Here is a 26,233-nt window from a genome sequence, read left to right as displayed (position 1 = left end):
GACGTAACAAATGTGGAACGATGTTTGAGCGCTGCTGGGACCGAGACGGGCGAAATTTGTAGCTGAGATGACGAGGAGTCGCAGAAGAAAAGGGGGCTGAAATTAGCTTGTCAACGCGGGTATTGTGTTCCCATCAATGCCGATCGGAGCTGAGGCGATAATTACCCGGGTCTACTGCAGAGTCATGTGACCCGGGTCTGAATGCCGATTGTAGCCTTTCCCACTAAGCAAAAAAGGCGGGTGTTAGCAGGTGTTAGCTGGTTTTTTGTCCAGTGGGAAACAGCTGTTGTAACACAATACAAATCCCGAGCTAACGGTCATGTTGGGTAGGAACTGGCTGAATGCTAATGATAGCCTCGTCCCTCACTAGTAATGGTCATTTTAGTTGCTGATCAGTTATGAAGCTGTGAGATGACACGTTATCAGATTCTCTTGTTTTAAACAATTTGCAGCCTCGAACATTTGAGCGTCCCAACTCTGACGTCAGAGGAAAGCGGCCGCCATGTGAATATGGTGAATTAATCCACTCCGGCTGTTGGGGGTTCTTCTGGGGGATAGGGAGGGGAAAGAAGGCAAGTATATTGCCAGCTTATCCATCTCTATGTCTCCAAAATAGCAGGCTTTGAAGAGCAGTGATCAGACAGAAAACTAAACAAACTTCTGTGTGGCTTCTTCCTGCTGGATCACAGCAGCTACAGACAAAGTGGAGCTTTTACATCAACCACCTCAAATTTACTGAAAAAGCCAGGATTCACTTTTTTCCCGCGTGAATAAAAAAGGTCAATCGTCACCAAACAAGCAACAGGAAGTCAAACCGACCCTGGCGTTTGACTGAGGGCGGCAGAGCACTGTGTTGGGAGTGTGGCACAGCTGGGTGAACGTACAGGCAGTAAAGCAAAGTGCAGCTCGGCATGGTTTATCATATAGTGAAGTTCCCATCATGAGTCGCCCCTCTTGGTTTAGCTGAAGGTAGAGATGGATGAGGTTGAGCCTGGACAGTCACGGAGTTAAGCTAGTAGCACACAGCGTCAGGTGTGTTGAGTCTTTGGGTTTGTTTCTGCTCGGGTCTTTTGGTTTTTGGATGTATGCATGCGTACGTGTCTGGATGTTTCCTTGACTTGGGTGTGAGTCTGTGTTGGAGCCTGCATGCTTCCCCTGCATGTGTCTGTACATCGTCTTCATAATCCTCATGTTCTCTACAATCTGGGGATCGCCCCCCAAAGTTCAGTGTTATCCCTTTTCTTCTTGAAGCAGCTCCAGCTCAGCACTGCTCGAGCGCAGAGGCGTCCTGGCTCTCCTCCAGGCTGCTGAGGGTCACGTAGATGATGGGGACTAAACCCTTCGTGGAGCCCAGAGAGCAGAGCAGCCAGTCTGGATCGGCTTTGCTCAGGACCTGCAGGATGTCGCCTTTGTTGAAGCTCAGCTGGCCGGGCTCCGTCGCTATGTGGTGGCACAGAGCTCGGACTTCACTGAGGAGAGAGAGAGGACACGGAGACGAGATGAGTTTGATTATATGTTACTCCTATTTTCTGACAGAACAGGAAACAACCTGTAATTTCTGCGTACCATGGGGACGTCTGTTTGGCTTTAGTTGGTTGGGCAGACCTTGGAGGAGGTGTGGCTTGGGTGTTATTTGGCAGAACCGGAGACTCCGCCTTCTTTCCACTTCCTGCTCCAATAGTCTGAGCTACAAGGTCGAGAACAGATCTGTCCAGAGAGAGCCAGCCTGAAGGTGGTCTGAGGAACACAGAGCAGGAAATGTGAGATGTACTCAGAGTTCAAATAAATTTAAGGTCCAAAGGTTGAGATTGTGAACATTTCAGGCAGATGTTACTCATTATTTTGTACTGTCAATAAATCCCACAAAAAGAGCAGCCAGCTTGTTTTTCTGTCAGAGAAAGAAGATATTTCAGACTTTTGATACAAACAGAAAACCTTAGAACAAAAACATCACGTACCTTGTCGCTGGAGCCTTTGCTCTCTGATCCGCTCCCTCCCTGGAAGGAGAACCAACACTGGATCCAAAGAGCCTCCCCCAGCGCAGACCCTGTCCCTGTGAGGGGCTCTCCTCCTGGGCTGCAGCGGGGGCTGCGCTCTCTGCGAGTCCCTTCTGAGGTTTAGTCTCTTTCTCGTGGCAGAGCACAGACTCTGGCGGGCTGCCCATCCATGACGGCCGCCCTCTGGATCCGGCCGACTCCACGCTGGAGCTGCTGCTGCTCTTCCTGCTCCTGAACCCCTCCCCTTCCTGGCTCGACTCCGCCCCCTCCACCACGCCCTCTCTGGTGGGCGGGAGATGGCCGTGTCGTCTTTCAGATGACTTCTTCCTCTTCTCAGTCTTGATGAACTTTGACCCCTCAGTTGATTGGTCGATGTAGACCTGGGAGGACTGCATGAGCTGGTACCACCAGCCCGCCTGCCTGTCCTGCCGCTGACGCCCCTCCTCCGCTGCATCCTTCTCTCTTTCCTTCCTCCTGTCCTTCTCCTGTCCGTCCTCTTGGCTCTCTTGTCCTACGCCTTTCATTCTCTGCCCCCCCATCCCTCTCTCCTTCCAGAGAGACCCTACATCCATCGCTGCCTGTCTGCTCACACACCCGGCTGTCACGCTCTCAGATGTTCCTCCCTCTTTCCTCAATCTCAATCCTGCTCCCTCTCTCCTCGCTCCGACTCCTTCCATCCTCGGCCACGTCCCCTCTCGCCTCAGCAACCCCCTCTCCTTCTTCACCTCCGCGCTCGAGTCCCTGACCATCTCGCTCACGGTGGTGCTCCACCCTCTCATGAGCTGGAAGGTGGAGCGCGTTGATTGGTCGACACTCTGACCTGCAGAGCACAGCTGCTCTTTGCGGCGGAGGTGCTCCTGGCCTTTCTGGAGGAGGTGCGGTTCAAAGAGAAGGTCCAGGTCGAAGGGGAGGAGCGACAGGGGCTGCAGCAGGAGGAGGAGCTCCTCAAAGAGGGGCTGGCACGCCCCCTGAGACAGGGGCAGGAAACCCCACGGGTTGTAGTGTGCTGCTATGATATCTGAGGAGAGCACATCCAAAATATGAGATCAGGATTGAGCAGAAGGAAGATTTCATTCACTGATAGACATCAAATTACTACACGGGCACCTGAAGATGAGTCTTACCTTCGTGTGTGTACAGGTGATTGAACCAGAATTCCAAAGATTTCAGGCTGAAATGTGAAGAGAATCACGTTTTAAAAAGGCACCATGACAGTCCAGCAGGAGTGTTTTAGAATCAACATTACACTGAACATCTGAGTCGATCATGCAACGCTGTCTCAGCTACACGAGCGATGAGAGAGCCAAAACGATTACACTGCAGGTCGGACAGGTGAGAGGCGAGCTAACACAGAAATGTCTTACTTGAGCAGGCCGAAGATGAAGGCGTTGAGTCTCATGCTGTGGCTCGTGAGCTCCGAGAACTGGCTCACCTTGGAGAACAGGCTGTGGAGGACACGTGTGGACGGGCCTGATGGAGACAGACACACGGATATAAACCCAGGAGCACCTACTGGTTTCTTAACCTCATATAGTTACCTCACTCTAAAAACCAGTGTGCAGAAACTACATGTGAATAGTTGTACTCCAGTGTAGCACGTGAGGACGGGACTGTAGTAGAAGTAGCAGTCAGGTTACATCCCTGCCTGCGTCTCTCGCCTCAGAGGGCAGGATGTGGTGCAGCTTCGGCTGGATTCACACAACGCAACCACCGTGAAACACTCCCATAATATTGTGTTATTATTAAATGTACTTCTGTGCCCTCACTGACGATGCTCCTCTCTTCATTTTGCCGTCTAGCTCACTTCGTCTAAGGACCAAAACATGTGGATTTGGAGGCAGTTTAAGGTATAATGTAGCATTAATAATGTGGCGTCATGAGACAGTTCTCACCCAGCTGTGTGGAGGCCTCCACCAGGCTCCAGGGCTGACAGCGCCGCTGCCCGATGATCAGGTCCAGCACGTAGGCCTTCAGACCGTCCTGCAGGACCTCGTGCAGGGCCGGGCACAGGTACTTCAGGATGAGGTGACCCACGTTGGGACTCACCCAGCTGTTCCCCAGTTTGGCCTGGCAGGGCGGAGGATAAACATCAGCGGAAATGAAAGTGGAACTACTGAGGGTCAGGGTGCATGTTTACTGCTTCAGTCTGAGGAGATACTGTATGTTCGTTTTACTTGTGAGCATAAACGCATCATGAAACAGAAAGTAGACATGTTATCTGTTTGCTCAGGCTCTAAAGCGGTAAATGATTGCAGGCTGTGTTTGCTCAACCCTTTGTCCTCCGGATTTTCTGATCTGCAGCCATTTATAAACTCTTATCAGCTCTGTGTAAACAACGCATGATGTGCCAGAAACTCAGCTTCCTGGCTGAAGCGATGCAGGAAGGAAAATTCACCAGGGACCAATTTAAAAGTGAAAATGTTTATACGGTGTCTGTTCCTGAAACATCACGACCGACAGCTGAAGCGTCTGAGGAGAGACGCAAACACTGACTCGAATAACTGAACCAAGACAGATGGTCGTGTGAGAAACAGCCGCTTCCATCTGTGTAAAACTACATTCATTCACCAGCTGACGCTTTTATGTTCTTAGTTATTTCACCACACTGTAAGGGTATTAATAAGTTGTTATTCAAGGGTTAATAGAGCCTCTACATCTTAATGTGTGCGCTTCAATGTGCGCTCTTAATGTGATGCATCAGAACCTCCCGTACCTTTACATCCGGGTCCCGACTGGTGCCGAAGTGTGCCACAATCAGATCCACAGCTGTGTTCACGGCCTTCACCAAACCTGACGGAGTTAAAAGAAAGAAGAAAAACACACTTCATCATTTTCAGCCACCACAGGTGTTGTTCTAGCAATGAATGTCAGCTGATAATAATGATAATAAACCTTATTTATAAAGCACTTTTCTTTACAAGGTTACAAAGCGCTTCACAAACAACATACAGTGGGTAAAAGAAAAGCAGATAAAACGACTCGGAATAAAGACAAGATAAAAAACAGAAGAAAAAAGAGTTCATGAACGACTTCCTGTAAGAGAAACCTTTAAAAGAGGCTGACAGCCCCTCTACAGTCTCCTCTCACCGCAAAGGCCCGGTTACCTTTGGTTACCAGTCGAGGTTTAGGAGCAACCAACAGAGCTGCATCCACTGATCCTAATGAACGCCCAGTCGGGCTGTCACGTTTACAAAAATCAAGTTCGAACGAATTCAGCGTGATATGCAATTCGTTCGATTTATATTGAACAGTAACATCGACACCGCCCCACCCCCTCCGTACGTAGTGGTACATACAGCGCTTCTGAGGTGCGTTGGTGTTGGTGTTGAGATGATCACTTCTGTAGCACGGTCTTATACTAGAAGCGTAGCTCTGTTTTGCTAAGAGCAAAGTGCGTGAGAGTGGGGTGGTAGAGCGAAGGAGAGAGAATGGAGGTGTGTGTGGGGACCAGAGCAGCAGGAGAGCAGAGAAAAGAGTGATCAGTAGCTGTTTAAACAACAGAACTAATGTACAGTTTAGGTTTGCTGGCGTATCAAAGTGACGGGAGTTAGCCCCAAAGCTAGCTACAGCTTCGGCCCTGGAGCAGAACAACAATAAGTCTCTCCTGTGCTTTCTGACTACGGTCGGGACGCTGAAGCAGGAGAGGAGAGGAGAGAGCAACGGCTCGGCTTGTTGGTTTCCTCCACTGGTTTGTAGGCAGCGTATTATCGCCATCTGCTGGAATACAAGGCGCACTGCTTTGTATCACATCATTACAGTTCAGACTATTAATATTTCGCCAGGTTCGAACGATGTATCGAATTTCAATTGAAAAGTGACAGCCTAACGCCCGGGCACATAGAGGGTCAAAGATCTCTTACATATTCTGGGGCATTTAAAGCTTTTAAAGCAATCAAATACAATTAAAAATGAATAGAGTCGGTGAAGGGAGCGCTAACTGATGCCAAAAAAGTGTAAAAGTGCATCACAGTAATCTAGGAGTGAAAAAATGAAAGCATGAATAACTGTGGAGACAGGAATGTTGTTTTTTAGAAATGTGTTTGAGATGACGTCGTCTATCGTTTGTAATATTCCACTGACTCCTGATTTACCTTCCTCTGCAGGGAGGGGAGACGCATTAGCATCTAACCTTAGCACAAGTTTTGGTGTGTGCTTCACTGTCTCTGCGCCTACAGGCTCCATAAATTATTATATTATTATATTTTATTTACTGAGGCAGCAAGTAGGTGTCAAATAACCCACTTGGACTAATAAGCAAGAAGTGTTCTACCTTTACTTATACATTCTTTTTTTCTTTCTTTATACCGTTATGTGAGAGAGAGGGGACAGTAGATAAAGTGGGAAACACTGGATGAGAGAGTGGGGATGGTACGCAACAAAGGGCAGAGGTCGGAAGTCGAACCCGGGGCCGCCACATCGGAGACTGCACCCTCTGTACATGGGACGCACGATGTAGCGACTGAGCTAAACCGTCGCCCCTACTTATACATTGTTAATAATGAAGTGAACTCTCTGGTTGTGCATCTGTTGGATAAACAACACACCTCAGGGTCTCAGCGTTTCTGAAACAAAGGTGAAAAAGGCTCGGTAAGTGTGTCCCTCAGTCTGTGCTCAAGTGCACTTCAGCAGTGTGTGTGTGTGTGTGTGTGTGTGTGTGTGTATTTGTGTTTGTTGGTCCACACTCACTGGGAGGTATAGACCCTCCCTGCTCATTACAGACACCCTGCTGCCTCAAGAAGAGTCCTTCAATTACTCTCCTCACTGTCAAGCATCCTCTCAGCAAGTGTCAGAGAGACACTTGATTTAACCACCTCTCAACGACATCCTTTCTCTCCCTGGTCTCCTTCACACACACACACACACACACACACACACACACACACACACACACACACACACACACACACACACACACACACACACACACACACACACACACACACACACACACACACACACACACACACACACACACGTGCGCTCTGGTGTGTGATTTCTCAGTGTTGTGGTTGATTCTGTGGTTCTGTGCAGTGCAGGACTGTTCTTCAAATGATTTCAGCTTTGGTGGCTCACAGTAGGAACATTTTTCCTCTCTTGACAGTTTGTCATGACTTCATTTATAAACACAGATAAAATAAGACGGAGGTGGTATTCTGTTGAGAAGGGAATTAAAGCCTGTGAGGATTCAAGGTCCCCGGAGAGATGTAGAGACAGAGACATGATCAGACACAGATGGGTCGTTTCCCCCAAACTGTGCCGAGAAGTTTGAAAACAACAAAACAGCCTCTCTGAAAAGGGTTCGTTTGTTTGGGGCAGGACAACAACTCAAAGTCTTTCTGCTCTTATTATGATTGACAGTTGCACGAGTGTGCAGGAAAAGTGTGACATGAGCCTTCCAGGGGATTCTACATCTAAAGTTATCGGACTCTATGTCGTCTACAGCTGCATGAGGATGGTTAATATCGATAAAACTACAAATAGATCCTTAAAAATCCTGATATTATACTCTCTACTTTTTATTTTTCGGTTGTCTGAATGAATGCTGCCATGAGGAAGTACAACGACGGGAGCAGAACGGTTATTTGCACAGGACCTAAAACTGGAGCGAGTTTTCTGCATTTGAATGCATTTATTAAAGTTATTAAAGAGCAGCTCCAGTCATGTTTTAAGACGTATAAAATGATCTGCTTGAAAAAATAAATTGTGTCTGATGTACCTTAAAAATCCTCCCAAAGCATCTCCTCCTTCTCCCTCATTAAAAATTCCCACAGGCCCCGCCCACTATGTACATTTCAAACCGCCTCCTCCGTCACGAAAACAAACACGTCTCTGCCGTCGTTAAGCGACCACTTGTTGAAACTTAGCTAACTTGAAATGTAATGATTAGTAGTAGTAACGTTAACGTGAGTAGTCAGTCGTGAGTTTGCAAACATCTCGATGACGGTTACAGCTGGCTCAAGCATCGCTGAAGTGGTTGCCATAGGTTACACATAATGATATGCATAGCGTCACCCCGTCCATTAACGGGATTGGCTCCTTAGGTTTGTGACGTCTCAAACCTGCCAATCTGAAAGCGTGTCGTTCAGCCTGTCCTTGGTACACTGCAGTTTAAAAGCAGACAGGCCCAGCTGAGACGACTGCTCATGTTGTCCCTGATATGTCTGTTAGCACATGAGAAACCACGTGGAGAGGTTCACAAGGTTAAACACTTAATTTTCACTGGACGGGGTCTTTAAGTTCCAGACTTCCTTTAACAGTTTCTGGAAAACATCATGTCGTCAGCAAGAGACTAAAATGTCTTCTTAAACACTGCATCGATAATAACCGACAGCAGTAAGTGAGCACACTGAGCTCCAACAAAAACATCGACATTCAGTCCTTAAGCCATTAAATATTTAGAGACTCCCCACTGACTCCTCCTGTCACTGTCGATAATAAACAGTCACACACGCACGCATGCGCAGCCTCACCTCTCTTCTGCGTCAGGTCCACAGAGATGTGTGTCTGTGAGGAGGAGCAGGAGGAGGAGGAGGTCGAAGCGTCGGGGGAGAGGCAGAACTCTTCCGGAGGCTTCTCGGTCAGGGAGAAGTAGTCGGGCAGGAAGTCGCTGTAGCTCTGCTGCAGCTTGGCTGATTGGCCCACTCCTGAGACACACACAGAAACACACACACAAAGATGATGATGCATTCTCTGGACCGTGAACTCATTAATTTCTCTAGAACATTAAAGTCTTCAATTATCTCTGTAATCCTGCATTTGTTCCAACTCTGTCAGTAAAACTGTGAGCACCATTGAGCCGTGCCAGCGTGTTGCCGGAGAGGGCTGAGGGGAAATCGAACACGTTCCGTCGGGCGGGTCGCGGTCCCCCGCCTCTCCGGGAGTCCAGGCTACCAGAGAGGGGGCCTGATCCTGCAGAGGAGTGCCCCCCCGAGACCCTCTCCACTCCCAGAGGGTTTCGACGCCGGTACTCCCTCCATTTGAGCGCCTGGGGAGAGAGGTGGTGTGCTGTTTGGGGAGGGGAGGTGTTCGGGTTATGATGAAGGGGTCGGTGGGCGGGTTAGGGTTTAACGATGGATTAAAGAGTAGATGGGTAAAACAAATATGGGAGGAAAGCAGGTGGAAAAGGTGAAGGGAGGACAGGAAAGGTTTTACGTTCATGCATGAAGGGAGAGAAGAAAGAGAAAAAGAGCTTAGCGTCTTTTAAAGAGCACAGCAACATGCTTACACAGAGCTGAACAACTTCCCTGACAGCCACGTGTGTTCGTATATATGCAGCAAACACTCTGAAACTATTACGTGTGTGATTCTTTGGGCAGGGCTCGGCTCGGATGGTGAGTCAATCGTCATAAAAGCTGAATTCATTCAGAGTCAGAGAACAAACCTGCAGCTGCTCTGAGTGCAAACTGTCAACAAAGCTGAGCTGTGGGAGTTTCTAACCTTAGACGAGCGGTTGCATCATTTTATTTCCTTTCAGTGAAACCTGTTGTGTGATTAGTTGCAAGAAGACTGACAGCTGCAAGAAGTTGCAAATGAAAGTGATAAAGAAGAAAAAGAAAAAGTAGTTGGTACAGCAGAGAGCCCGCAGATGTTTGAAGGCCGATATTGTCACCTGATTGGTCAATCGTTGTATATCGTATGGGCCTCAAAGCCGATACGAAAGCTGTTTTACAGGAAATATAATGCAGAAATCATCGGTGCACACTCCCTGTAGAAAAGATGTATTTTCACTGCCCACCTTTTGGGTAATCAGTTTATATTTTCCATCTAAAACCTGCGTTAGTGTCAATCTTAAAAATCCCAGTTGGGCTCTTGTGCAACATGAAACATCAGATGGAGAATGTTTGGGCAAACGCGTGCTGGGACTTGTGAAGTCATGTTTTCAACATGTGACGTGCACAATGTGCTTGATGCTCCACGGTGACCCACACCGGAGGACACAGCCTTTATGTCTTTGCAGAAAAGGTGAATGCATTTTTAACTTCATCTTTAAGAAGACAACAAACGCTTCACAAAGTCTTCATCGAAGCTTATTTTAGGATGTGAGCCCTGTACAAGTCATTGAGTGGTTGTGGTGCGATACCTGAAAATACATGCATTCAAACTGAGAAAACTTCATCATAAAGTTCTGATGATTCTTATTCTTAAGGACCCGCAGAAACTCTTTTTAACCTACCATTATGCGTCCTCGCTCCGGCTCCTTTGCCTCCCTCCATGTGACTTCCAGAGTCCAGACATCCCAGCGGGCTCAGCGTGTCCCCGTGGAGCGCTGGTATACTGGGCAGACCTCCACGATGGAAACAGTGTCCCTGCACTGCCGGCAGCATGGGAGGCACCGTCCCCCTCTTCACCCCCAGGGATGGAGGAGGAGGGGTAGACGGTAACTGCACAGAGCCCCCTCCGTGCTTTCCCGTGGGTGGGGTGTGCAGGGGGCCGAGTCCTGCTGATAGAGGGCAGGAGAGGCTGTGTGGCGGCTGAGGGCTCGGGGTGCAGGTGGAGCAGGTCCCAGAGCTGGTCGCCCCCTGCAGCCGAACCGGGGAGTAGCTCCCGAGAGGCGAGGGTCGGACTGAGCCGGGAGGAGGGGCTGCTGCAGCCAGAGAGCCCTGGTACCTGTGCACGTTTTCAGCTGTATCCTCACCGTCCTCCCCCACGGGACCCCCAGAGTCTGACCCAGAGCCGGAGCTGGAGTGGGCCTGCATCCCAGAGACGTAGCCCGTCAGGATGGGCAACAGGGGCTTGGGCTGAGGGGGTTTGGAGGCGAACTGGTGGTGGAAGGTGAAGGGCTGGATGGGGAGGGTGGTGGGCCGCTGGTCCTTTCTGTAGCGGACCACCACAGGGCGGCTGTCGGAGGAAGTCGAGAGACCACCTGGAAAACATTTAACAAAGAAATATTTAGAACAGAGGCCAGCAAGGAGACTAATGACCGCTGTCATCATCATAACAGAGTATTAGAAACATCTCCAAAGGGAGGCGCCCAGGATGCCTAAACCCGAGCCCCTTTCACACACGCACGGCACGCTGCAGATGTGAGGACAAACATCCACATGTTTCACCCCGACTTTATGCAGACTTTTTCCTGCCAGCCTCGTAGAAATGTTCGCAAGAAGTCGGGGTGAGCCGATGTGTGAACACAGCGGGTAAGAGTCAGAAACATTCACCGCGAGTGGGCGGGCTGATGACGTTTATATCATGTGAAACCAGAAGAGCGACGCATAACAAGACGATTAAAAACGTCCGAGGCTGAAGAAGGAGGATCAAGAGGAAAGACGTCTGCGGAGAGATGAAGAGATTCAGGAGCTTCTGGCTGTGAGCGCCAACGCTGAAATTGCTCGCCAGGTGACTGCAGCGTACTTTTTTACGTCATGTCCTGCCTTACGACACCCCGCAGACAGACAGGGAAAATGTCCCGCTGTGAGGGACACGTGTGAAAGGGCAACTGGAAAATTTCAGCGGCAGACAGTCTTGAGATTTTCTGGAAATTGTCAGGAGTGCGTGTGTGAAAAGGGCAACCCCACTCCAAGCTCCAGTCGGATCCTGCTGGGCACAGTGGGGTTACATTTTTCCCCATAGTAGAGGACTGTGAAGGAATGAAGCACTCGTTCTCTCACGCTTTAACGTAGAATTAACAACTAATCATGTTGTTATTTCCAGTTATTCTGCTGCTTATTATTGTAAACATTAAGTGTACGTAACATCAGGAAACGGTCTTAACCAACAGTTCAAAGAGAAAGATATTCAGACACTGTCACATAAAACTGAGGTAATGCTCACATGTTAAACTAGTAAACACACATAATAATGATTAGTTTCAGTTCTGTGGATGAAATCATTGATCGATAACTCATTTATTCTAAACATGAAGGTCACAAATTAAACCAGAAACACAGACGAACAGAAACGTGCTCAGTCACGAGTCGCACAGCTCTTATCACGCGCAGCCATGGCACTGTTAGACGTTGCCCTGACAGGCCCACCTGCACACAAACACTACCTGAACACACATTCAGACAAACACACACACACATGGACTAAACCTGAAAGCACTGCGTCAGGAGAGACACCAGCGAAGAGGAGAAGCCTTTTTCTGCACTTCTTCTCTGCTCCTGAGTCACTATCTGTGTGTGTTGTTCTCCCTGTATGTGTGTGTGTGTGTGTGTGTTCCCAGACCCAGTGCAGTGCATGACAGACAGGAGCGCGTGTGACGTCGACTGTGTTGCGCAAGCTGTTTGTCACCCTAAGGCCGGCCCACCGCTGCCACCTGAGCTGGGTGCAGTGCCGCCTCTCAGCCGCAGAGGGCGACGTTGAGCTGCAGTAGGAACAGGATGAAGCAGGGAGGAGGGAGGACGGCTACACGCCCAGCAGGCCTGAGCTCACACCGAGGATGGAGGACAGAAACACTCCCTCTCCGTCTCCTCTATCTGCTCCGTCATCCCTCTAATTGCCTTTTTTCCTCCTCTCTCCCCTCTCCATCTTCTTCCTCTCCTCCTCCTCCTCCTCAGCTCCTCTCCTCTTTCACAGATGAATCCATTAGACGGCCGAAGCTTTTGCAGCTCTGGCTTCATGTTAGCATCATTAGCGAGGGAGCCGCTTCCCAAAGGCTGTTAAAGAGGCCTGTACGCTGCGGTGAAACAACGCAGCTGACTGAAGTGAAGTCTGATGAATAATATATACGCACTGAGACGCTGCACAGCCTCTCATTATCATCTTAAACCATCACAGGCTTTATGAACACAGTGTTAGAAACTAAAGAGGATGTGTAAGACACTCCTTATTCTGTCTCTCTGCTTTAATCTTCCCCTGCCTCCCTTATTATCTTTGTTTCCGTGGTGTCGCTGCTAAATTCAACAAACGAACCACAATTAACCTGCTAACTAAAGCAGGTGGGAAAATGCTGTTTTGTTCTGCATCTGAGCCGGTGCAGAAAAATCTGCACATTCAGCAACAGAAAGTAACTTTAATACTATAAATATAATCATTGTTCTTTATTTTCTGTGAAACAGAAACAAACTGATGAAGGTAAATTACATTTTCATGCTATTTTGTGGAGCTGCAAGTCGGTGCAGCAGTTAGCGCTGTCGCCTCACAGTTAGAAGGTTCCTGGTTCGAATCCCGGTTCGAACTTAGTGGGCCTTTCTGTGTGGAGTCTGCATGTTCTCCTCGTGCATGCGTCGGTTCCCTCCGGGTACTCCGGCTTCCTCCCACAGTCCAAAGACTTCTTAGGTTCAGTGGTGACTCTAAAATGCCCGTAGGTGTGAGTGTGAGCGTGGAAGGTTGTCTGTCTCTGCGTGTCAGCCCTGTGATTGACAGGTGATCAGTCCAGGTGTAACCCCGCCTCTCGCCCAGGGTAAGCAGTACAGATGATGGATGGATGGATTTGTATTAAAGAGATCTTGTTTGATGAAGTGAAAGAGAACAGCTGGAGCTTCAGAGGACATTCCTCTCCCGGTGCTCATCCTTATTACTGTCCTGGTCTCATTCCAATGGAATTCCAAACACTCACTGTTTATACGTGTGTGTGTGTGTGTGTGTGTTTATATAACCAGACCAACACAGCAGGCAGCTGCGACTTCGCTTCATACCGTGACAATGGTGTCTGTCCTCCTGTAGGACGGTCGGTTCAGATAAATGATCCTGTTCTCGAAACAGAGAAACGTTCTTCACACGTTAATGAAACGATCTGACGGGCAGTTAAAGGGTCTGCCGGGTCCTCTAGCTCTTACAGTCTAGGAGACCCTGCTGACGGTCAGAGGAACACAGAGAGGATAAAAGTTTCATCTTTTTGAATAAATCTCTGCACTACATTTCCCAGAGATCAACTGTTTTAAGAATCTGCAGCACTGTGACGTCTTTTATTATGATCTCTATCTTTATTCCTGCCACTGAGTTCCCTATAAAACACGATCACGTGACTTCTCACACGTGGCTCAGCTACGCGTGGCTATTTTGTTTTACTGTGTCGGCCTATATTAAAAAACCAGAGTTCATGCATGTATTTATAAGTTACCTATTTAGCATATATTGAATTGAACACTGAATATAAACTGTGCAACAACTCAGCAGTGCAATCCTCTGACATTAGTGCTGCCATTATACTGTGTTGTTGTATTTCACTTGTATATAACTCTTACTCTGGCATTATTTAAATCACCATAGATCCTATTTCTCAGCCTTTTATCTTTAGACTTATTTTATTGTATATATAATGCACATATTTGACATATTTATACTTAGAGCAACTGTAACGCGCCCATAAAGAGGATAAAGAAAGTATTTCTGATTCTTCCTTTTAAAATATGGAATTTAATGAGGCTGTATTTGTTTTAATGATTTACTTTTCTAACTTCTTTATACGTCTTTGATTTGTTCATACACCGAGCGTACTTCCTCTTTTTATTACAAACTACCTGGAACATCTTGCATCACTTTTTATGCGTCATGAATTCCTTTTTCTGTATTTTATTTGGGTCGTTCAGTCTTCACTTCCTGTTGTACTTCACTGTTGTCACTTTGTGTCTCATGCTGCTCTACTTCCTGTCTCTGTGAGTTCTCCCTCCTGATTGTTTCCTACCCGCTTCCCTTCGGACTCTGTGACTGTCAGCCTTTTAAATAAATCCTTTGGTATCTGAAACTGGGTCCTCCTCAGCCTTTGTCTTAAATCTCAAACGTGACACCATGTTTGTTTTCCAGGAGTTTCCAGAGCGATCTTTGCAACGCTACGATTATTACGATACATTTAAAATCCCTTTAGAAGTTAATGTTTTTCATTTGTCAGACGGGCTCGGCTGCAGAGCATCAGGACGAGGCATGGACATAATAATATCTTCGTTGACATTACTGACGTGTATCAGTTCTTGTCACTGTCTCAGTTGTAAACCGTGACGTTATGTGAAGTGACAGCGTTTCAAAGGCACAACAGAGAGTAAATGTTCAGTGGAGGAACAGAGGAGACACCATTTTGTCTGTAGGAGCCTCTTATAGCTTCCTCTGACCTTCACTTGTTTTGGGGACGAGTCGGGAACTCTCTGAAACAGAGTAACACACACACACACACACACACACACACACACACACACACACACACACACACACACACACACACACACACACACACAGATATGCAAACACACAGCTCGGTGTGCCGATGCAGAGCTCAGCGGGGGGTTCCTGCACCTTTATCGCCGCTCTGACCTGATTGTTATTCAGAACATGTTCGGCCCACATCAACCCTTCAGTCCCTGTGAAGCGGAGGATACACACTCTGCGTCACTCTGTTTTCTCACACACACAGAGGCAGTCTAAACACACAGAACTGAACAAACGCACACACACATCATACACATTTAACTGTGTGATAATCTATGATGTGTTGCAGCGACAGAGAGTCTTGAGCTTCTATCTCCCTGAAGTAAAAGGTATCGACGAATATCTAACGGGCTTTTTGCTCGCAGCAGGGAAAAAGGCGCTTACCAAAAATGGACGACGCATGTTGGACCTTAAACGAGCTTTAACTTTTTCTTCAAACCCTTTAAAATAATAAAGTAAATAAATAGGAGGAAGTAGTGGTGAGAGACGACGTACCTTCAGCCTTGGCCCTGGCCTCCCTCGCCCCCTCCAGGTGTCGCTCAATGCTGCCCTGACTGTAACATCTGGTGAAGGGTACAGGTGACAGGCTGTGACTGTCAGCCTCCACACGCTGCTCCAGGATGGGAGAGAAGTCCACAGAGGAGTGGGAGTGGGTGGAGTAAGTGGAAGAGAAGGGGTCTGCAGTCGATTTCATCGATGGCGACCCCCCACTTCCTCCGTTTCTCCGCTTGCTTCTCGCGATCTCCGCGAAGGAGGTGACTCTGGGAGGAGGAGGCGGGGACGGGGCTGCGCCCTCGCTGAGCCGCATGGGGCAGCTCAACATCCGCTCCAGAGACCCGAGGCGAGGAGACGGAGACTTGTCCAGGTTGCGGTCGTAGCTGCGGGAACGTGGACGGCTTCCTGAGGCAGCGGCACCTCCGATGACGTCTCGGGTGACAACGGGAGGGGAGACGTTGACGTACACCTGGCCTTCAATCACGGCCGGAGCAGCTTCAGCTCCAGCAGCTGCCTGCTGATTCTTCTTCTTCTTCCTCTCCTCCTCGTCCTCCTCCTCCTCCTCCTCCTCTTCTCCATCGCCGTCATCTTCACGCTGGATGGAGAGAAATAAGGAAAATGAAGAAAGAACACAACAGTCACTTTCACAGTTTGTTATAAAACACAACAAACTACGGTTCAAAGGATTCTTTAGAACAACATTCACAGCGAACCAAAGGCCTTCAAGACAGATTATCTTTGACACAGTGGCACTGTTACTGACTCACAGTAATAGCCTTCAGTTTAATATAACTGCTAAAATAATCCTCAGACACCAGTTATCCCGAGACAGTGGCTGCGATCTAAAATAAGCCAGAGCCAGACTAATTCCAGTGTCACGGCTGTTTGGAGTATTATCGTCACAGGGCCTTCCGCTTTAACTTATTCCATACCGTTGACATAGTTGACATTTAATCCCTGAGTTGTTTATGCATTATAGCCTCCTCTGTGGAGTCTAATGTTATAATTTGCTCGCTATCATAGGTCTTCCATTTCCTTGCAAACAGCTGCCATTTTTCCCGTCACAGCGGGGTCGCAGACCTCTCGTTTCATCCTGCTCCATCCGTCTGCGAGAGATGGGAGAAGCTTTCTGTGTGACTACATGGTTAGGTTATATCTATGAAATATATCTCATCGTATTTTATTGTAATTTGAATATTTATTTTCTATATTTCATAAAATATATCCTCAGTAAATAGACATAGAAGTGTGCCTCGACAACTAAAGTAATGCTCCGTCTTCACTGATGTCACCTGAACTACTCCGGTCAAGCTTAACTGCTTGTTACGTGATGTTTAAATAAACACAGTTAAGTGTTACAGTTAGCTATTTCATGTGGACTTTATTACACATCCTGGGGGATGGATTACGACTTGTTAAAACCAGGATTCTCCACTCACCCTTGGAGACTCTCCATCTTCGTCTTCTTCTTCTTCAACGCCCACCTCATCAGCCCGCTGCCTGAACAGGAAGTACTCGCTGGGCTGTGTTGGAGTGGGGCTGCCTTTGCTGTGCTCGTCCGAGCAGCTGTTGACCGAGGAGCCTACGGGACTCGGGGACGACTGGGACGAAAGGTCGCAGGTCACCAGCTTGTAATAGTTCTGGGTTGCGACAACGAGGCGGGCCTGACTCTGCAGGCAGGATGCGAGGTCTCCAGACGACCCAGAATGCGGAGGGTGGTAGGAGTTGCAGTTGGCGTCGAGGTCCAGAGCCCCTTGGTGCTCCACGGCGCAGGAGCAGGTGGAGGAGGTGGACAGGTGCGGCTCTCGGATTTGAGGGAAGGTGCTGTCGATGCAGGAGGGCTGCTGCTGTAATAGTGGAGGTTCAGTCGGGGAGGTGTGAAGGTCCAGGTAGAAAGCCCCCCTGGTTGTGTCTCGCTGGTTTCCTGGTGGATCAGAAACAGACGAGGTGCAGGAGTGGTCGGTGGAGCTGTTGAGGTTGGTGTGTCCAGAGACTGGGGGCTTCTCCGGGATGACGTTGTTCATCTTGTTGTAGATTGCGCTGAAGTTTACGAGCACGCCGTCCGAGCTGTTGCACGAGGAGTCGCTGCCGTAGCCCTGCTGGCACTCTGAGAACGGCTCCGTGAAGCCTTCAGGGAAGTGCTGAGGGTAGTTCTGGGAGAGCACACAGCAGGAGCAGTGCTGCGTGGAGGAGCTGGAGGAGTAGGAACCTGTCTTGCTGCTGCGCCCACACCTCATAGGATGATCTTCATCTTCCTCGTCCTCATCGCCCCAGTCCTGCTCTCCACAATCCATAGACATGTTCGAGCCGCTGCTGCCGTGACGACGCTGGCTGTCCAGTCCGAGGATGTCCAGGTCCTCCAGGTGGTTGGAGAGATCCGAGGCTACGCCTCTCAGGGAGTCCCGACCGCTCCCTCCCACTGAGCTGTGCAGGAGAAAGGGCTCAGAAGCAAAGCCAAGCTCGTGCAGGTGGAAAGGAGCCATCCTGTCATCGAGGGTAGAGTTAGTGTCACTGTGGAGGTGGAAAGAAGAGTCTTCAAGGTAACCGCTGAGGTTGTCCCCATCCTCATCCTCTTCTTCATCCTCGTCTTCTTCGGTATTCAGCAGGAAAGGATTGTGACGCAAAGGGTTCCTGTTCCTGGGTTTGGCTCGGGGAAGTGTGTGAGCAGTGATCAGCTGGTCCTCTGAGTTGCTAGAGGTAAACGATGAGTCATCACTCGCGGTGCTGCCTCCCCTCCCCCCGCCCTTCCTCTCTCTCCCTCCGTTGTGGGAGGACCAGGGGCTGCTGGAGGTCTGGATCAGGCTGCTGTAGAGCAGAGCCTCTCTCTGAAGGACGTCTCTCTCGGGAAGGGAAGTGGTGCGACTCAAACCAAGGTTCTCCGGCGGGCTAAATGGGTTGCTCCTCTTCAGGGAGGCCCCGCAGCCACCCTGCCGCCCACCTGACACCTGGCAGTGCACCAGGGGGATATGATGCACGATCAGCGTCTCTCCTGACAGCTTTGGGGGGCTGTCCATGGTCCTGCAGGAGGGGAGGTGGGACTTGGAGGACAAGGGGGGCTCTAGGTGGGTAAAGGGACAGGTAGACGTGCGGCTGAGGTTGGTGTTCACGCTCTGCTTGCTGGGTGTAGCTCTGCAGGGCTGCCGGGGACTTGAAAGGAGAGGTCAAGGAAGTCTACACCGTGGTCAGAGTGGTACATCTGGAAAACACAGAGACAAAGAGAGGACGGCGTTACAGGATGACGATGAAGAGTTTTAAGGGACGTTTACATTCGAGTAGAGAAGTCCAGGTGAGCTGGATCAATCGTCAGCTAGACAAATAAAATATGACTTTTACTGTAAATGTTGTTATTGTGTTTTTAATTGGTTGTTCCTCGTCTTCTCATTGACTTCTTGTGTCTCCTTTAGTTTTTTTTTTGTCTTTTTCATGAGACATTAAGGTCAAGTTCACCCTTACAGTGTTTTAAAGGCCTCCAAAACACCACTTGAGAAAAAATGAGAAGAGAATGAAGAAATCAATAACTTTAAAAGGTACTCTGCTAAATTGTTATAGTCGGGGGACTTCAGCGGGGCATATTAAAAATCTAAATCAATGCCCCGACGTAAAAACATTCTGACTTTTAGACCTAAACGGTTCAAACTTAAGGACCCAGTGTTACACAACCTATCTTAGCATCTTTACCTGGACCCAAACCTCTTCTTATATTGGTTTGTCCAAAGATAAGCCTGATTATAACCCTCATTAACAGTTTGTTTCTTCAGAGCCACAATAAAATCTTCCTCTCTCTTTAATAAGTCTCATTTGTGCAGCAAAAATCACCATAAAATGAGCTTCTCCACAGAAGCTCCTGTAGCTGTATCTGTACACTGAGCAGGGTGACTCAGCACCATGCGAAGTGGAAACTGAGATCCACACACACACACACACACACACACACACACACACAGCAGCTGACTCTTAAACAGAGCTATGATCTCATCCCTCTTCGCATGTTACACCCTAAATCGCACTCACACAGTACAGCTACTGTTTCTGCCCCATCATCTGTCCAACCTTTAATAAAAACACATCCATAAAACCAGACAGTTCTCAGGTATCTGCTTCATTACGTCCTTTCTTTGGCTAATCAGGTATTTAGCTGCTTAATAGTTTATTTTGAAAAGCGTGAGATCTGATTCATGCCCACTTAGACAGCACTGTGATTGCCGATGATCAAACACTGGCTGCATCATCTCTCCATCACAGGGAAACAAGGCCTGTATTGATTAAGCATCATTCTGCAGAGTTTGAGGAGTTACAAGCTGTTGTTTGAGAGGTCAATACACAACTCCCAGATCAGGTGCAGTACCTCGGTGTGATTACAGACAACAAATTAGACAACAGGGAAAAAAAACGGCTTCTCGAGCCAGGTGTATTTAGCACCTGTAGCCGTCTTTCAGGTCTGACTGGAGCATGACCAATACGACACGTCTCCACCTCCTCTTGTTGTACAAAAGTGAAGCCAAAACCCCCCCGGAGCGTTTGTATCCAGAGTGTGTGCAGTAGAGATCGGCGGGTGGAGCTGCAGTGTTGACGTCCCGCCCCTTCCTCCACCCTAAACACACCTTTACCTTGTGTCCTTGCCGTGTTGGAGCCCTCAGGTGGGCTCAGTCTGCAGCAGAACAGCTTCTTGTGTCGGTCTGAAGCAGATATTCACGCTTATGGAAAGTTCAGCAGGAGTGTTAGCGTTTGTCATAGGATGGAAAATATTGCCGATATCCAATATGCCGATATTTTCCAACCCTTTTTGCCAATTGTCGATTTCGATACCGATATATTAGGCACGTTTTTTTCCACCTAATTACAGAGAACATCAAGTCTCCCCTGAAGTGAAATTAATATCATGCCTACTCTTATTATAGCAACCCACTGGCAGATGCAGAAATGACATCATACAGGGGTTTTTAAAATGTGCTGGACAATATAAAAAAACTAAAGGTTATGTATAAAATGTTATGTTATCGGCGGAAAATATCGGCAGAAAAATGACGATCCCGATAATATCGTGCATCCCTAGTTAGTCACGTCCCTCTCGCCGTTCCTCCTCTACTCTGCTACTCGGGAACAGAACGCTGCAGGAGCCCCATTTGTCCACAGGGCTGTCACTCATGAGGCCACACCCCCTTTTTAAAGCATCAAATAACTAATTAAAAGTGTCAGAAAAATGAACACTTGGACATAAATCAGCATGATAAGAACTAACTATAATGACAGAAACCATGTTTGAGAAAAATTTATTAGGCGTGTATTTTGATTTTATAGTTTGACTCATGTCCCATCTGTTAACATGGAGGAGGCGGGGCTTATGAGCTACACTGCAGCCAGGCTGCAGGGGGCGATAGAGAGGGTTTGGCCACACTTTTAGGGAGCTGTCATGTCAGCCTAATATATCGGTCAGGCTCTGGTTCAGGCTGCATTTCTGTGTTCGGGATTGCAGCGTATTTATTTGCAGCTGGCAGAAAAAGATAAACATGTTGAAAGTCATTTCTCCATCAGCCTCTCTCTCTGTCTCTCGCCTCCTTATCTAAAATAAATGGAGCTCTTCAGGCTTTGTTTCGCAGCACACAATGTTGGATGTCACAGTGTCACACACAGAATGAAAAGCATTTCAACAGCTGCTGGATGCTGACAATCTTATGCACTGTTTGCTCATGTGGATGTGGAAAGATTTATTCATATGAGCCAGCTGAACATGTTTTTGTCGGCTGTCTTTAGATGCATCGCTCTGGAGTGTGTCGGCCACCTCACCAGACTCAGGTTAATCAAACTCAGCCGGCGTGAGTTCTTTGTAGCGTCTCTGATTTTCTCCTTTAAAGTACAATATGAGCCGGATTAGGATTGAAAGTTTGCTTTAAATCATCCGCTCACCAGATCATGACCTGGACCAGGCGAGTGCTAACTAAGCCTTAGCATAATCCCTCTATTATACCTGCTTAGTCAAACCTAATCCCAGATAAAGCAGGTTGATTAAAAGCTAATTCTAAATGAAATTCTGATTCTTAAATCTTTCTGTCGCGACAAAAGGGACAGAAATGTTTTACATATCTAAGACAGAAAGGAGAGAGAATCTGTGCGGGAGACGAGAGCACGAGGCCACAAAGTTAATGAGAGACATGTAGAAATACAGATTCATACTGACAGTAATATGTCAATGCAGATGCTGATGAGACCTTTATGAGCACAGTTACAAGCAGGTGCACAGTGAGCACTGCTCCATCATCTTTACTGCTGAATAAAGAGAGGAGAAAGGTCGGCCGAGGCTGCAGACTGCAGGGCGTTAAAGCTAAATGTTAGCATGACGAGACAGCTTTCCTCCGGAGCAGGGTAATAACTGAGACGCCACTCTCCACCAATGACCTTTTTAAAACAGAGGAGTGGATGGTATTTGCTGTCAGCGAAGTGGAGCTCAACCTTTTTAGCTCCAAACAAGGCAGCCGGCGGCCCCCGACCCCCCGCTGCAGCCTGAAAGGAGGAACACGTATGAAGCTCTGACAGCCGACTTATCGAGGGAAAGCAGCTTATTTGCCACCACATTAAACACCTTTAAATAAATGTAATGCACACTTCATTCCTCTCAGGAGCGGCCGAGAGACTTTCAGTGTCGCCAAATTAAAGCTGCTGAGGGCTGAGGGAGCTTTTTAAATTCACCCTGCAGAACATTCCCGATCAAGACTGAAGAACATTCGTGCACAAGCCCTTATCTACTGCTGCTGCTCAAACACAACATCACTGCTACACTCTGCATGCAAATCACAGCAAGCAAATCTTTGATAAGACCAGAGTGACTTTTGGGGAAGACGAGTGTGTGTAAAGAATATTATCATCTGCACAAAACACAAGCGTCCATCTGACCCAACCAAAGACTGTATAAAAAGATGGCCGACATGACAGCTCCCTAAAAGTGAAGCCAAACCCTCTCTATCGCCCCCTGCTGACTGGCTGCAGTATAGGTCATAAAGCCCGCCTCCTCCATGTTAACAGATGGGACATGAGTCAAACTATAAAATCAAAATACACGCCCGATACATTTTTCTCAAACATGGTTTCTGTCATTATAGTTAGTTCTTATCATGCTGATTTATGTCACAATGTTCATTTTGACAAGTTTATTTTTAATTAGTTATTTGATGCTGTCAAAATGACGATTGACAGCTCTGTTGACAAATTCGGCTCCTGCAGCCAATCAGTTCCATGTGAGCAGAGCGGAGGACGATTCACGAGAGGAAACGTAACTAAAAAAAATCACTACAGTCATTGAAGTTTCCATACCTGTGAACGTTAACCTCAGACCGACACAGAGAAGCTGTTTTGCTGTTAAACACGCCGGCGTGCGGGATCCTTGCTGTTTTTTCGGTAAGTTAAGTGTGTGTTTTGGTTAGCGGAAGTGGCTATGGCCGCTTCACTCGCCGATCTCTACTGCGCAGTCTCTGGCTCCATATGACGTCACCATCGCAAGATGGCAGCGCCTATCACAGGGGCTATTTTGGCATCAATTTCGTACAATGGGAGCAGATGGAGACGAGTTGTCCATCTATATATATATCATCATCATATCATTGGACCCAACGCAGTGCTGAAATACTTAACCGTTAAGATGATTGACGGATGATGACCAAGAAAACTTGTGATTGATTGATTGACGGGTAAAGTCACAAATGTTTCCTGTTTTCCTCTGTTGTATCATCCTAAAATAAATCAAACTTTGGACTGTTGGTTAAGCACTATAAAGACTATTAATCAAATGATACACAGAAAAATAAATTACAAACTGATCAATAACGATTAATCATCAGTAGCAGCCCGAAATTAAAGACTAAGCTGAATAAACAAAGCACTGCTGGGGCGCTGGTTGGTGGGAGAGCAGGCGCCCCGTGTACAGAGGCTGCAGTCCTCAATCGCAGGTTCAACTCCCGGCCTGCCGATCATTTGGTGCAGGTCACCCCCCGTTCTCTACTCCCTGCATGTCCCGTCTATCTTCAGCTGTCCTGTTCTAATAAAGGCAAAAAGCCCAAAGAATACTTTCCCGGCCGTAGTATTTTTTTACTTAATTTGTAAAGTAGGAAGTTATTTGATCGATGAAGTCACTCACAGGCTCCTTTTCGCGGCTCCTGCTTAATTTTCTTCGAAATAAAAACGTAGTCATAAGTCTCCCGTCTGGCATAAGTGTCTATGTTAGTAAAAATAAATAAATAACATCATGTTACAGGCGTAAGTTGGGTGCCATCTCTCCCTCTCTCCCCCTCGCTCGCTCTTTGCCTCCTCGCCTCGGCTCATACGGTTGTTTTCGCTGTGTGTTCGTTAAGGTCCCGTTTCTAATGTAAATAAGACTGTTTTCTGTTAAGACCAACCCACGGAAACCTTTCAAACAAAGACCTGAAAGTACCCCTGGATATGCGCGCTGCGGACATGGTTAAGGCCAGGGGATGGGCAGCCCCGCCTACATCGTCCCGACTTTACTCACAGTTCATCAGTGACACACACAACTCGTTCTACTTGGCTACAGTACAGTCTGCGGTACCTTGTTCTGCAGGTACGTCTCCTGCTGCACTCGCTCTCTCACTGTCTCCACGTGCCTTTAAGCGGGCACTTAAACCTCAAGTCAACCACCTTTCCAACAAGGTCCGTCGCTCACTCGCTCACTCACTCAGTCACTCAGTCACATACAGACCCATGTGTACGGCTGACCCCGGCGGCCAGCCAAACAACAAAGCACTGCTAATCAGGGTCACGATACCAGAATTTCAAAATTTAGCGTCACATATGTTTTCAGCACTGGACTCTTTTGTAGCATCCAACTAGCATGTTTGATTTAAGCTAGCGTGTGTAAACTCGCTCCAGAACATTCCCACCAACGTAGCTTTCCAGGAATTTGAAGCGTGATGGTTCGGGTCAGTAGAAAGTGACATTAATACGATTAGTGTAAGAGTTGGGACAGAGAGTGTGGGCAGAGTTTACTCCATCTAAGGGACGCTAAAATTGGTTTAACAGATTAGCTGCAGGTCAGGCAGGCTTGGTTGTGTAATGTGTGTCCAAACAGGTTTGTAGGTGTTAGCAGGGCATAAATACAGGATGCTAGCAATACGCTTTAAAACAGAATGTAAATGAAGATGAGTGACAGTGACTAAATTAAAGCCAAAGTGTTAGCCGTAAGTATTTCGAGGTTCATGTTTCTGTGGATCAAACTGATTGCTCTCGATTTTCCGGTTTGTAAGAAAGACTGCAGCTAACAAGAGAGCAATGTGGAGACTAAACACACGAGTACTCACACACACACACACACACACACACACACACGCAGAGAAAGATGCTGCATCCATTCTCTGTCAGCACAAAACAACAGTCGGATATAATCTATCATGGTTTTGCAGCCTGACTCTCCAACAGCTCTGTCACAACAAAATGTCCCTTTTAACACAACACTGCACACGACGAGACCAACCTCCTTTAGCATGCAAAAGTATGGTAGTAGTACTTCAAGTGGCTGCTGTAAAATACTTCTTTATGTACCCATTATCCTCCTCCTGTGGCGACATTCGTGGAAGAAATCACAAGCGGCGCCCAGTTAGTGACGCGTTTTCCATCAGCCAGCAGTGGTTGCTCTGCCAGAGAGGGTAGGCGGAGCTAAGCGGCTGCTTTTCCGCTCTCTGCAAGTGTTGCGAGTAAACAGTAATCTACTATGGCTGAACAAACAAAGAAAAGATGGATGACTACAGATACAACTTCAACAAGAAGTGAAAATCCAAAGAAAAAGAAACAAACTCGACGCTCAGATGAAGCAAACAGTCTGAAAAGGAAAGCGACCGTCAGCCAGGAAAATCAAGAGTTACAACCGGAGCCAACCGTGGACGTCTGGGTCATCTGGGATGTACGCTCCCACAATTGCTCTTTATCACCATCAGGTGTCGCCAAATAGAATGAAAATGAGAACTTCTATCTTTGATCAACGTCACTGGGGAGACAAAATGATCAGCTGGTTACTCATTCATCGTATGTTGTCTTGCCACTGACTGAGGGAAACTCAGAAGTTTAGTTCATTCATCGCCAGAAAAAGTTCACTCATGAGTAGAGAGCCCCTAACGCCTTGATCCCACAGGATCCGTGTCCGGCGCGTTCCATCTGTGCCGCGGCTCTGGTCCATAGACGGCGCGAGGAAGCGTGTCTGGATTCACGAGATCACAAGATCGCGGGAGGACTACATTTTCGCCCGAGAATTGCGAAATCACACGATAACATCGATGTTGAACAGAGCAACATTCAAACAACAGTTCAGTTTGCACCTCCAATGTTGATTATCTGCTCATTTGGAGATCATTCAGTGATTTTTGTGCTTCTACCATGGCCGGAGACGGACCGCGGCGCTTGCTGTGGAATCATGAGCATTGACTTTAATGGATGCAATCGACTCTGGAGGTCGCGGCGCACACGGAACGCGCTAGAGACGGATCCTGCGGAATTTGAGGGTTACTTAATGTAGATTTAGAGGTGCATGCAGCAGACACCTTGGTTTATTCCCTCAGTGATATTCATTACAAGTTATTAAATATTTGTAATAATTTGGCTTCAGAATCTTTTTCTGTCTTGCGTGCCCTGGTACCAAACATCACGGCCCTGCTTCCAGTGAGCCA

The 26,233-nt window shown here is 47.7% G+C and overlaps 1 protein-coding gene across 2 annotated transcripts in view; it reads right to left on the bottom strand.

The window, feature by feature from the left end:
- Positions 1 to 484: 484 nt before the first annotated feature.
- The window catches only part of rusc2 (RUN and SH3 domain containing 2), a 40,781-nt gene continuing 15,032 nt past the window's right edge, over positions 485 to 26,233 (bottom strand). The window contains exons 2-13 of one of the 2 annotated variants that reach the window (XM_069682871.1): positions 17,012 to 18,768; positions 15,573 to 16,167; positions 10,171 to 10,860; positions 8,787 to 9,002; positions 8,468 to 8,641; positions 4,711 to 4,787; positions 3,890 to 4,064; positions 3,362 to 3,467; positions 3,122 to 3,168; positions 1,959 to 3,015; positions 1,567 to 1,737; positions 485 to 1,469 (exon numbers count right to left, since the gene is read on the bottom strand). In XM_069682871.1, coding sequence (XP_069538972.1) covers positions 1,262 to 1,469; positions 1,567 to 1,737; positions 1,959 to 3,015; positions 3,122 to 3,168; positions 3,362 to 3,467; positions 3,890 to 4,064; positions 4,711 to 4,787; positions 8,468 to 8,641; positions 8,787 to 9,002; positions 10,171 to 10,860; positions 15,573 to 16,167; positions 17,012 to 18,586 — 5,091 coding nt within the window. In that variant the 5' untranslated portion in view covers positions 18,587 to 18,768 and the 3' untranslated portion in view covers positions 485 to 1,261. The remainder of the gene's footprint in view (positions 1,470 to 1,566; positions 1,738 to 1,958; positions 3,016 to 3,121; positions 3,169 to 3,361; positions 3,468 to 3,889; positions 4,065 to 4,710; positions 4,788 to 8,467; positions 8,642 to 8,786; positions 9,003 to 10,170; positions 10,861 to 15,572; positions 16,168 to 17,011; positions 18,769 to 26,233) is intronic. The other variant, XM_069682872.1, reaches the window with a different exon arrangement.

The sequence above is a fragment of the Semicossyphus pulcher genome, unplaced genomic scaffold, assembly GCF_022749685.1.
Source record: "Semicossyphus pulcher isolate SPU_LCO1_2020_fin unplaced genomic scaffold, fSemPul1.0.p SCAF_6, whole genome shotgun sequence".
Lineage (NCBI taxonomy): Eukaryota > Metazoa > Chordata > Actinopteri > Labriformes > Labridae > Semicossyphus > Semicossyphus pulcher.
Note: the sequence above shows the minus strand (reverse complement) of the source record. Positions and strands in the feature narration are given on the sequence as shown.